Source organism: Carcharodon carcharias, chromosome 19, assembly GCF_017639515.1.
Source record: "Carcharodon carcharias isolate sCarCar2 chromosome 19, sCarCar2.pri, whole genome shotgun sequence".
NCBI lineage: Eukaryota > Metazoa > Chordata > Chondrichthyes > Lamniformes > Lamnidae > Carcharodon > Carcharodon carcharias.
The window spans coordinates 995,995-1,009,594 of record NC_054485.1 but is presented as its reverse complement, the minus strand read 5'-3'; the positions used below and the strand labels follow the sequence as shown (position 1 = coordinate 1,009,594).

General features: G+C 43.5%; 1 protein-coding gene across 1 annotated transcript in view; it reads right to left on the bottom strand.

Moving 5' to 3' along the window:
- LOC121291689 (uncharacterized protein KIAA1522-like) overlaps positions 1-13,600 on the bottom strand; it is a 236,115-nt gene that overhangs the window by 14,383 nt on the left and 208,132 nt on the right. Inside the window, exons 3-6 of the mRNA XM_041213180.1 lie at positions 12,812-12,882; positions 9,943-10,087; positions 7,802-7,927; positions 2,248-5,772 (exon numbers count right to left, since the gene is read on the bottom strand). Of these exons, the coding sequence (XP_041069114.1) occupies positions 2,248-5,772; positions 7,802-7,927; positions 9,943-10,087; positions 12,812-12,882 (3,867 nt within the window). The remainder of the gene's footprint in view (positions 1-2,247; positions 5,773-7,801; positions 7,928-9,942; positions 10,088-12,811; positions 12,883-13,600) is intronic.

Here is a 13,600-nt window from a genome sequence, read left to right as displayed (position 1 = left end):
CTCTCTCCTTGTCCTTCTCAACCTGTCTGCAGCCTTTTGACAGAGTTCATCACCATCCTCCTCCAACACCTCTCCATCATCCAGCTGGCTGAGTCTGCTCTGACCTGGTTCCATTCTTAACTATTTAATCTCAGCCAGAAAATCACTTACAATGGCTTCCTTCCCACTCCTGGACTGTTACCTCTGGTGTCCCCGAGGATTTATCCTTGCCCCCACCCCCCCATTTCTCATATACAAGCTGTCCCTTGGCAACATCATCCAAAAACACGTCAGTCTTCACATGTACACTGACAATACCCAGTTCTACCTCACCACACCTCTCTCAACCCTTCCACTGTACCTAAATTGTCAAACTGTTTATCCAACATCCATTACTGGACGGGTTGGAAGTTCCTCTAATGAAATCTTGGGAAGGCTGAAGTCAGTGTCTTCAGTCCCCATCACGAACTCCACTTTATAGCTACTGACCACGTGTCTCACCCTGGCAACTGTGAGGCTGAACCAACCTTGGTATCACTTGACCCTGAGATGAGCTTCTGCACACAAGTATTCACATCACCACTAAGACTGCCTATTTCCACTTCTATAACATCACTTGTCTCCTTCTCTATCTTGGCTCAGCTGTAGAAACCCTCATTCACACCTTTGTTACCTCTAGACTGGAATATTCCAATACACACCTGTCTGGTCTTCCATATTCCACCCTACAGAAATTTGAGGTTATTCAAAATTCTGCTGCCTGTGGTTAACTCACACAAAGGCCTTTCCACACCTCAGCCCCATGGTTGTTGGTCTACATTAGTTCCCAGTAAGCAACATTTCCATTTTTAAATTTTCGCCCTGGCTTCCAAATCCCTCCATGACCTCACCCCATCCCTGTCTCTATAATCTCCTCCAGCCCCACAACTCTTGAGATCTCGGTGTTCCCCTAATTCTGGCCTCTCATGTATCACCAAATTTCAATCACTTCACCATTGGTGGCTGTGCCTTCAGTTGCCGAGGGACCAAACTCTGGAATTCCCTCCCTCTGTCTCTCTTACCCACTTTCCTACTTGACCAAGCTTTTGATCATCTGCCCTAATACTCCCTAATATGGCCTGATACTTTATTTAACAATGTTCCTGTGAAGGGTCTTAGGATGTTCCATTACATTAAGGTGATTCATAAAGTTGTTGATTAAACACTTTCCTTCAGAAGATAAAATCAAAATGCATTGAAGTTTAGTGTTGCAGTTTGCTCACAAACACAGAATCGAATCACAGAATTGTTACAGTGCAGGAGGAGGCCATTCAGCCCATCATGTCTGCACTGGCTCTCCTAGTGCCATTCCCCACCTTCTCCCCATAACCCTACACCGCCTTGCTTTTCAGATAACAGTCTAATACAGGTCACCAGTCACGACACCAGCTATTAGGACAATGTGGCCATCCAATCCTAGACCAACAATATTAACTGACCATTAAAATTCGTGACCTATTATCCAGAGAGAGACACCTGCTGATATCTTTTCCCTCCAATGTCATTTGTGCCAAATCCGATCTAACTCTCATTGCAAGAGGATTCTCAGGTTCTTCCCAAACACCAATGCTACTTTAAACTAATATTTTCTGAACAAAAACTAAATCATTAGTATTTTATTTCCAAGCCACCCTACTTTAGATGAACAGGCTCCTTCCTTTCATCCAAATATTACACAGCCAAATATTACACATCCAAATATTACACATCCAAATATTACACATCCAAATATTACACAGCCAAATATTACACAGCCAAATATTACACAGCCAAATATTACACAGCCAAATATTACACAGCCAAATATTACACAGCCAAATATTACACAGCCATCACCATTATTTAGAACAAGTAACTGTGTAGAATCAAAAACAGATGCAACTACACAGGCTGGACTGCTGCTAGAGTCACCACTATTTTCTAAGAACATGGAGATTACCTTTTCACATTGCTACATTTCTGCACCCTCTTTGGATGGTGAGGAAACTGGAAAAGTAACTGAAAAGCATTTTGATGTTATCGTCATAAGGAAACCATTTTGTAAACGAGAGACATTCAATCTTCAGACACTGCAAAGAAATTGCTAAAGCCTGAATGTCCTCTCACTGTGTGGCACTTACACATGATATCAATTTGCAGACCCAATTTCTTAGACTCACCACTCATACCCAATTTACAATTATTTGTTGAACTTCTCCGACTCGGGCTGCTTCTCACACCAATAACTACCTTTCTCATCCTTGGCATCACTGGTAGCTTCAAGGCCGTCAGACTTCTCCTGTGCTTGTGGAAGTTGCCTCACATCAGTTGACGTGGAGAGCAGTCTGTGAGCGTTCGGCAAAAACAAAGGCTTTTTGGCGACAGGTGGTGGAATTCTGCTGGGCTTTTTCTGTGCAGAAAGTGTTTCGGAATCAGTTTTACTCTGTGGATTTGACGACCTTTTAGATTCAGACTTTGAAGCTATTTGTCCAGACACAGAGCTGAGCTCAGCCATGAAGTTCTTCTTTGCTTCTGCCTGGGCCTCAGGCGATTGAGGGGTATCAAACACCAGCTTCTTGGGACTTACGTTTTTTGAAAAAATGAAGCTGGCTGTGGAGGCAGGGGATTTGTGCAGAGCACCATCATCGGCTGGTCTAAGGGTCGTCTGTCCCTGAACATTAGTGGTTAATGTTGTGGGTTTCTTTACAGAGAGAGAATTGTTGGGTTTTAAAGATGATTCTGAGTCAGAGGAGGATGATAAACGGAGTGTCAGGGACTTACGAGCAGGTTTGCTGGGCGCGGTCACATTACTTTTGGTGGGTGGTTTCGAATCGCGTTGGTTTTTGTTGATTTGTTGCTGGCTGTCCACCTCCCCAGGTGTGTAAGTGGTCATCTGCACAGAACGTAATCGCACCATCTGTAACAGAGAGGGGGTGACAATTGGTTTACCACCCTGACCACCACCATCTTGATTAGGGGAAGACAGAATAGTTAATTCTTTCTCAGAATCCCGACTGGACACCTTAGGTGTTTGAGTCATTACTTTTGAAGGCTGAGAATCTGCTTTCGCTGCAGGTCGGAGTCCTGAGGCAAGTAGCTTCTGCTGAAAATTATTTGATGCAGACGTGGCTGCAGGTGAAGTTGAGGATTTAGGGACAGATGCCATTTGGGTTTCTGCAGGCTGTGATGATGGAAGGGAAGGTGGTGAGAATGCTGCTGCTACAGGATGCCCTTTGACCGTACTCTTCAATGGCACCTCGGGGGTTAGATGAGGGGGAGGGGGTGGAGCCACTGACTGTAAATCCTCAGTAGAAGGTCTCCTTTCTTGTGCCGTATCTGCCAGTAGAGAAGGTGGTGGTGGGGGTGGAAACAGGAATTCAGCATCTGGCTGATCTGAATGCGTGACACTGTCGTTGTCACATGAAGATGATGTTTCTGCTGAAGGTATAAAGACAGATGGGGACAAAGGAGGTGGAGGTGGTGGCCAATCGGGCATCGATTGCTCCTGTTTCTTGGGTTCTGAAAGAGTTGAGGAAGATGGAGGAGATAACGTTTCTGTTATTGTTGTTTTCTTTGGTGGTGGTGGATGATGGGCTGGAGGTGGTGAAGGTGGTGGTGACAGGCCTTTCACTGTGAGTGGAATCATTTCCTGCTCTTCAGGAGGAGCCAATGTGACGGGTGTGGACACAGAGGTAGATGAAACATGTGAGGCTATGGGTGCTGAGGCTGAAGGCAGAACAGCAACAGTTAAATTTCCAGCGGCCGTAGTGGCCGGCGGGGGCGTGGCCACAGCGGCCGGCTGAGGTGCGGCCGCAGTAGCTGGCGGGGCTGCAGTGGCCGGCGGGGGCGGGGCCGCAGTGGCTGGCGGGGGCGGGGCCACAGTGGCTGCAGTGGCCGGCGTGGGTGGGGCCACAGTGGCCGGCGTGGGTAGGGCCGCAGTGGCCGGCGTGGGTAGGGCTGCAGTGGCCGGCGGGGGTAGGGCTGCAGTGGCCGGAGTGGCCAGCGGGGGTGCAGTGGCCGGCGGGGGTGCAGTGGCCGGCGGGGGTAGGGCTGCAGTGGCCGGAGTGGCCGGCGGGGGTGCAGTGGCCGGCGGGGGTAGGGCTGCAGTGGCCGGAGTGGCCGGTGGGGGTGCAGTGGCCGGCGGGGGTAGGGCTGCAGTGGCCGGAGTGGCCGGCGGGGCTGCAGTGGCCGGAGTGGCCGGCGAGGGTGGGGCTGCAGTGGGTGCAGGAAAAAGGAAGGATGTTTTTTTTGTGGGTGGCAATGGAGCTGGTCCTGCTGGAGGTGGGGGGATTGCTCCCGGTCCCCAAGCGTACAACAGTGATGCAGGTAATTTTGCAATTTTCACAGTGGGTGGGGGTGGAGCAGGTGATGATGGTGGAGGGGGGATTGAAAATAGATCAATATGCTCCGATATGGAGGATGAGATCGATGCTAAAGATGAGGAGTGTGACCTTCCTGGAGAAACAAGGGAATTCGACTTTTCAGATCCTCCAATAGGAGATCCGAGATTTCTCATCAAAGTGGGAGTTCCACTCTGACTTGAGTATCCACTGGATGGAGACATGGCTTGCTCAGATCTGTTGGGTGAGGTTGGGTTTTGTGGAGGAGAGTTATTTGTTGACTGAAGGGTGTTTCCCTTTGTCATTTCTCTTGTTCCATCTTCAGCAGTCACCGGTCTGTGATTGGGAAGAGGGGTTACAGCAGCAACAGGGGAACCCACACAAGATTCAAGTGGAATGTTATTCCTTTCACCAAGTGAAGGGGAAAACACATCATCTACCCCAGGCGATGCGCAATTTTGCTCTTTGAATTCAGAGTTCTGTTCCTCAGCTTGCTGTAAGGAATTAATTCTTTTTGGAGGAGCTGGTGGCTTCTTCATTTTCTTGACCGACAAGCTTCTGGAGATTGACCGCTCACTTGTCACACTCTGTGTATCTGATGCATCAATAATGCTACTGCTGCTTTGTGCAGGAGAGAGTGCTTGATTGGCATAACCATTGCTTTTCAGTTCACGAGTTTGATAGTTCGAGGTATTGTGTGCAGGTGGATCCTCAGTGATTGCTGGAACATTCTGTGCAGAACAGGCATTAACCCACCTACTTGTGTTTGCATGAGGATCAGGAGCAGAATTTGTTACATTATGTTGGTCTCTCAATCTCTCTCTGTCTTTTTCCATAAAGTCATTATGCTGGGTATTTCCGTGTGATGAAATAGTGGAGTTGTTTGATACTATAGTTTCAGAAGACTGAGAATGACTCCATGCATCACTTGAAGCATAATTCTGGCCATCGTAATTCTGCAGGGAGATGGAGCGGGAGCAGGCAGGAGAAGGTGCACATACTAAACTGTTCCTGCTGAGGGTACGCACACCATTCTGACTGGTGTTGATCGTCACAACATCCACTGCAGCAGGCAGTATTGCATTCGGAATGATCTTGGATAAGTAAGTGGCCTGAGGAGACATGGACATAACTGGACTTTGAAGAAGTTCACTCGGTATGGATGATTTTGGAATGGCTAATGATTTTGGTCTTTGGGAAAAATTGATCAGTCCCCAGTTCAGCTGGTCATTAATTTCTAAAGTGCTTATAGATTCATTCCCTCCCTGTAATGAATCAGTAAAATTTACAGACCGCAAAGAGCCCCTTGCTCTACAGTGTGACATGTTGCTGACGCAATGATTTCCATCTCCTCTGGATGCTGAGGCAACACCAGCACTGTCTGCAGCAGGCACTTTCACACTGCTGTTTGAGAGATGGGAAGCTTTTCCAATCCCTGTTTCAAAACAGAAACAACAAAATTAAAATCCAACAGTGACTCTGAATTCGGCTTGCTGGCAATCAAAAGCTAAATCCTCGAGTGAAGCAAAAACCAAGCATTCCATTCACAGCCTGTCCAGATTTCTGTGCATTTGATGTCATTACTATGACATTGAATTTTCTTTGACCGTACAACACAAGCAGCCGCTTTATCCAATCCTGGACATTATGATGTGGGGAAATAACATGCAAATTAAAGGACATTTATCTGAATTTAAATTAAAAACATAATGCAAGTTCTAATAAAGTGCATAAAGTGGAAGCACACATTTATACAGTGTGTGAAAAAAGCCTCAGAAACCCAACCGCATTCACCTCCTCCACCAGCTGCACATTGTGACTGCAGTGTGTACATTAAAGGATTCACTGCAGCAACTCGCCAAGACTCCTGTAACAGCAAGAGCCTGACTGGACTGAAAGAAAAATTGGGACGCGTGCTTCACAAACTTAGACACGAGTATTCACCTGACCTGCCCCCTGCACTGCCCTGTGGCCCAAAACCACCTCAGTCATGGTAAACATCAGTACTGTGATCTATCTATGCCAGTAGCAACTCTAACAAAAAATTAGATTGATGTCAATGTATTATGCAATTCAAAACAGAACTATTCAAATTTATTGGATGGTTCTTTGATGGGGGTCAAGACTCAAAATGATCATAAGTGCTCTAGCACCTAAACAGAGAGGAATCAAAGCCTGGGAGTGAGAAAGATGAAGGGCTGGCTCTGCCAATTCTACAACCTGCTACATCTGTGTTCCCCAGGGCATAACGGTACAATAAAGCCCAATCATTCAGTGAGACATGCTACCTATACAGCATTAAATCACTATGGGGGTTGGGGGGGTTGAGTGGTGGGGGAGTCGGGGGGGGGGGGGGGGGGGTGGTTCAATCTTAAGTTTCTGCAATGATCTTTCCAAGGATCTGCAAGGAGAATCAGATATAGCAGCTACTTCACTGCGGCTGCTCACAAGGTGAACAGAAACCTCATCTCAAATCCTAAAGCAGGATAATGAAAAAGCAACACATTATTCAATTTCTAAACCTTTATTACACGTTACTGGATTGCAAAACATTCCACGCAATAATTCATCCTAGTATACAAAGTTACATAAAGTGATTAAGCAGATAAAATACTCTACTCAGTTTCCAATAGGATTATGCAGCCAACACACTTCTAGGCCTCCAGGCACAGCACAGAGAAGGACTTGAGCAGTAACTATTAAACGTTTTCCATAGTTATTAGAGCTAAAGTCATTTATAAAAAGTGAAAAGATTCCAGTCCCATTGTGATTTTTATTTGTTGAAAATTCTACCAGTTTTGAATTGAATCTTCCCTTATGCACAGAGATAGAAGTCTCAACCAGCATCATTTGCCACATTTGTTCCCAACAGAGTTTTAATCAGCCAAGTTTAGGTGTACACCCTCCTCGAGTTTAAATTCGATTCTTAACCAGTTACTTTGTTAAGGAATGCCCTGTCACTGCTTCTTTTCAGGGCCAGGTTAGGGAAGAAGTCATTATCTTCAGCTGTTCTGTGGATAGTTCGATCGAAGCCGCTCTCATAGCCAGGTTAATGAACCACTTCTCATGTTCAGCACATGTTGGCAGATATAGAAACTGAACAAGATCCTGCCTCTGATCAGGAGCATGAATCCCAACTGTGCTTTTCCCTCCCCAAAACAACGATGCCTATCCAAGGGTAACACCAAAACGGAGACGAGTTAATGCAGCAGAGACTAAACCCCAGACCCGAGACTATCTTCAATCATACAGCTTGCTCCTACTCCAGGCCACATGTTTACCAAATGGAACATTTGGGAGATGGTCATTTTCTCTCATGTCTGCTATGTCCAATTTAATTCACACACTTGCTCCAGATTCTGCTCTCATTACATTTGATTCCTTCAAGGTTCTGCAAAGAAATGGAATCTACAAAAGTACATCGGCCAAACAGTTTAAAAGTCCGAAATAAACAATGTACAAACCTAGTTCTTGCTGAACATGCTGTGGAAGTCCCATTATCGTTGTCCTCCGAACTCTCTTCTCTTTCAGTTTGGGACCTTTAAAAGACGACTGGATCTTCTGATGTTGCTGAGGTTTAAAGGTTGTTCCTGTTTTTTTTAAGAAAAGATTAGGAAACTGCAGACTTTAAAGAATTTGTAATGACATGAAATATTCCTTTTTTGATTCATTCAGATTCCCACTCGGCCTAATCCAAACCTGGATGTAATCTGTATTAGTTAGACTAGGCAGGTCGATCTACATAATGTCCGCCTGCACCATGACAAAGTTTGGCTCTCCCTCCTCACCCTTCTTGACAAATCTGCAGCCTTCGACACTGTTGACCTCCTTCAACGCCTCCCCAGTGTTGTCCAGCTGGGTGGGACTGCACTTGCCTGCTTTCATTCTTATCTCATCGTAGTCAGAGAATCACTAGCAATGGCTTCTCTTTCTGCTCCAGCACCAATACCTCTGGTGTCCCCCAAGGATCAATAATTGGACCACTGCTGTTTCTCCTCTTGCCAATCAGTGACATCATCCAAAGGCACAACGTTAGTTTTCACATGTACGCTGACGACACCCAGCTCTACCTCTCCACCACCTCTTTTGACCCTGCTTCTATTTAAATTATCTGACTGCTTATCTAAACCCAGTACTGAATGAGCAGAGATTTCCCCTAATTAAATACCGGGCTGACTGAAGCCATTGTCTCAGCCAGACCTCAAACGCCATTCCCGAGCCACTGACTCCATCCTCTACCTGGCAACAGTCTTAAGTTTAAGCCAATCAGTTAGCAACCTTGGTGTTAGATCTGACCCTGAGATGAGTTTCCAATCACATACCCGCACCATCACTCAGACCACTTATTCCCATCTCTGAAGCATCACCCGACTCCGCCCCTCTCAGCTCCTCAGTGGCTGAAACACTCATCCATGCAGTTGTTATCTCGAGATGACTCTATTCCAGTGCATTCCTGACTGGTCTCCCACATTCTATCCTCCATAAATTTAACGTCACCTAAAACTCTGCTACACTAACCACTAACTTGCACTAAGTTCTGTTCACCCATGACCCCTGGGCTCACTGAACTACATAGAGCTTTTGTTTAACTGAGAGTCACTTTTTTAAAAATTCCTGTCCTTTGTTTTCAAAACCCTCCATGACCCTGGCCCCCTTGCTATCTATGTAATCTCCCCTTCTAACCCTTCGATTTACCTACACTCCTCCAATTCTGGCCTCTTGCTCATACCTGCTTTTAATCATTCCACCATTGGTGACTGGGCCTTTAGTTGCTTCGACCCCAAGCTCTGGAATTCCCTCTCTAAGCCGCTCTGTCTCTCTACCTCACTTTCCTCCTTTAAGACACTCCTTAAAACCTAGCTCTTTGATCCAGCTTTTGGTCACCTGACATAATATCACCTTATGCGGCTCAGTGTCAGATCTTATTTTGTAACAATCCTGTGAAATGGCTTGGATGGTTTTTTTTTACAATAAAGGTGCTATATAAATGCAAGTCATTGGTATTGTTGTTTCTAACTGGCTACATGAGAGCAAATGGGGCAACTTTACCTCAAAGCTGGTTCTCTAGCATTTTATCTTTATGAAGTTCAACAACATTGGTGATCCTAGCTCAATTAATTTAGCACAGAATCACAGGGAACCTTGTGACGCCTTAAAACAGGCAGTTCCCAGCTGCACCAGCAGATGGTGGGCCATGCTTTAGTGAAATGTTCAGGTTTAAGGTGTGGAATTTTCCACTCTTCTCCCAAAAGTATTAAATCTTAGAAATATAACAAAGTATAAAACTTTGACCGTATAAATGCTTCAGGTTATCAAGGTATCTCTGCATTTACAATCTTTCATTGCTATGTCTAATATTTTTTAGTTTATGATAACTTATCCATTCAGCAGAAGCTGGTATCTTAGCTGCAAGGGGAACTCATTTTAAAATTAAAATTCAATTTCAGCTGAAAGAAGTTAATTGAATCCACTCTACAGAAAGTCTGGTTCATCCAACAGCAAACATTTTCTTTTAAAGTTTTCAAAATCCAACCTGTTCCTGTTGCTTAGGAAGATAAAAGATTTGCATAACTGAAGTATTATCCTAACACAATTTGATAGATACCAGTTGCGATCGCTCCTGATCGAGATGACAGCAAATCCTTCCGGATCTCATTCGGAGTTGGTGGTGGAAGTGACCTGGTTTTGGCCCAAACTTCATCACTAGGTGCACATGACTCTGACCTCTCACTGAGAGAGGCATCTTCACTCTGTGACAAGGGGAGCAAATCACAAGTCTTAAAATCATCCACAGATTTACATGGGAAAAGTATCCAATATTGAAAATGACAAATGATTTCCATTAATGAATCTTAATAGCAATGAATATTGAAGATGAGAATTAAGATAAGACTCTTTAGAACAACATTCTCCAAATTTTTTGATGTAGCAAATCACTCCAAAATTCAGCATTACTGACCCTGACTCCAGGAGATATTCCCCAGACTTAAAAGGTTTGAACCCAAACGGTTCCCCTGCTGGTTTTTGGTGACCTGCCCTGAAACATACAAACCAGTAAACTAAGACACCATTCCTTCAAAAACATACACACACTGTGGATATAACAAGCGGATTTGTTTGATTGAAGGGGTACATTCACAAACCAAGGAGCTAAATGTTTTACCTACTTAGTCAAATCAGACAGTCTGGCCTTCACAACAAAGACGGACCCCACCAGAATAACATCAGCACAGCTACACTCAATCCTCAGAAATACTAATGAAAACAAAGTGCTGGAAAAACTCAGCAGGTCAAGTCATATTGGACTCAAAACATTTAACTGTTTCTCTCTCCACAAATGCTGCCAGACCAGCTGAGTTTTTCCAGCACTTTATTTTTATTTCAGATTTCCAGCATCTGCAGTATTTTGCTTTTACCTCTGAAATGTTAATTTGCTTCAGGTTTCATGCCTGTTACAATTAGTTAGAGCTGACCATATCCTACAACATAAAAAAATAAAATTCTTATCAGGGATAATTGTGTCATCGTCGCCCTGTGATAATTAACAAATCATATTCCATTGTACTTAAATCGGTCCCATGAATCCCACCATGGCAGATGGTGAAATTTGAATTCAATAAAAATCTGAAATTAAAAGTCTAATGATGTGCATGAAACCATTGTCAATTGTTGTAAAAGCCCATCTGGTTCACTAATGTCCTTTAGGGAAGGAAATCTGCCATCCTTACCTGGTCTGGCCTACATGTGACTCCCGACCCACAGCAATGTGGTTGACTCTTAAATGCCCTTTGAACAGGGCAATAGGGATGGGCAATAAATGCTGTCCCAGCCAGCAACGCCCACATAACGTGAATGAATATAAAAAAAAGTCCCATGAAAACAAGAGTGTGATTATTTGAGAAACAAAATGTGTTACACCAAAGGGAATTTAATTGAATAATTACCAGATTTCAACCTAGCATTAATGGACATTTTGTAATTATTTTTATAGAGTGTCATTAAAACACATGGTGAGGATGTTAGTAGTGGTATAATACAAAATGTCCCTGCAACCAAATCACATAGTCCAAACCCCAACTTCACACTCCCTCACACCCAGGGATCTCACATAATTCTAGCCAGGTGTTATGAGACAGCCTTTCAGTAAAGCTGAGACATTTAAAAACTTTAAACAGCTATCATAACCTATATTTTTAAATGGCATGTTTGAGATGCAACTCTAAATTCAGGCCTCAGACCACCAGTTCTCTTGGAGGTTTTATATTAAACTAAATGAAACATTTTATTAATTTACACAAGTTAAATATATACACATGGTAACAAATTACTACTATCATAACTTTTAACAAATTCCCAAACTAATCTCCATTAAGCAACAACAACCCATAGACTTGACCAAACACCAGGCAAAGCATTTTCACCTTACGAATTCAAAATGAGGCTCCTCTCACTTTGGCTCCTGTGGCGACAGTTGTAGGCTTACAGCTACTTTGATCTTATATTGCCTCTGCCCCGCACACATAAAACTACTGAAGTTATACCTAGCACAGCTCATTGAATGTAAATTCTGATTGTATCACCAGCCTCTTCTAACAATAAAACCCCTTTCATAGTACCAATTTTATTAGTAATATAAATATATTGCTTGGTCTCTGCTAGCTAGGTGCCAGATTTTACTCATCTTCTTGAATGCTCTATTCAAAAAAATGCAAATACACACTATCTCTCTTATATCTCAAAACTAGTACATATCAAAGCACCCAGACTAGCTGGCTTTAATCCAATTAAGACACAGCCACAGACTAAACCTCTATTTTTAAAAGAAAAATAATTTCCAACTACATATACATTAATAGCTTCATGACACCAGGTACTCTTCTTCCTTGCTGATAAAGGGTTTTTTTATTCCCTCCTTCTGCCCATCCCCATCACCCAAAATAGCCAATTTCCGCCTCTTCATTTATAAGGGAATTGGGTTATTTTTTGCAGCTTATTAAGATATTCTTCACACAATTCAAGACAGGCTGCATCAGCAAGCATCACCAGCTCAAACAAGTCTGGTGTTATCCTTATCCTCAGACACATACCCTCAGTTTAGAGTGGAGATCAAACCAGGGGCCTCCTCATCTTGAAAGCTCATCTACTCACTTCTAGAACTAGCTAAGCCATCATAGAGCAGCCAGAGATGCATTTAAGGACCTTGCAGAAATAGAAACTCTCTATGGTAATATATTAGCAGCTAAAATTTCTGAAACATGCAATTAAAATATGATGAATGAATGCACATTTAATTTATTTGTTCATTATTAATTTATAGTATTTCTGTGAAAGCAACCTTCCATAGGAATTCAGTAATGTCAAATGAGAGAAAACATCTCATTAGCTTAAAATAGAATGGTGCATTCTACTTTCATTAATGCTCTCAGAACTTATGAATATTCCTGCAGTGTAATGATAAATTTCCATGGTCTTACATGCTGACTGCAATCATCTTCGCAATCATAGCCATTTCCGAGGTGGTGCTGTGAATATCCATCCAAGTTTCCTGAAACAAAGAAATAGACAAAGCATCACACCATTAGAAAAACCTTCTTCAACTCCGATATTCAACATCATCGCCCAAGTCTGGAACACATTTCCAGGTTATTTTGTCTACATGCACCATTTTTGCACACTACAGACTTCAAAACAATTCACCGACTGACAACACAACTTACAACCAGAAACACTGTAAATGTAATCAACAGTGTTATAACTGATTGATTTTCACTCTGGAGGTGGGTAGCTCTAGTCAGGAAATTTCGCAGCTTGTTGCACCCACTGTGGGGAGAGATTGAAGAAGTCACAGAGTTGGTTAGTTAAAAGGCTCACCTCAGTTCTCTGGGACTCTCTCCCAGTTGTTTTGTTAAATATTGGGCTCTCTAGCCCTCACCCCTCATACCCAATCAATCCCCCACCTATATTTCACCCTCACCCCTCATACCCAATCAATCCCCCACCTATATTTCACCCTCATCCCTCATACCCAATCAATCCCCCACCTATATTTCACCCTCACCCCTCATACCCAATCAATCCCCCACCTATATTTCACCCTCACCCCTCATAGCCAATTAATCCCCCATTTATATTCCATGCACCATCCATGCCAACTCATAACTCTGCATCAAAGATGGCTAATTATTTAATAACCTCTTTGAGCTGTCAATTAAACTGTGAACATACAACTCCCCTGCTAGGATTACTATTAAAAACTAAGAGAC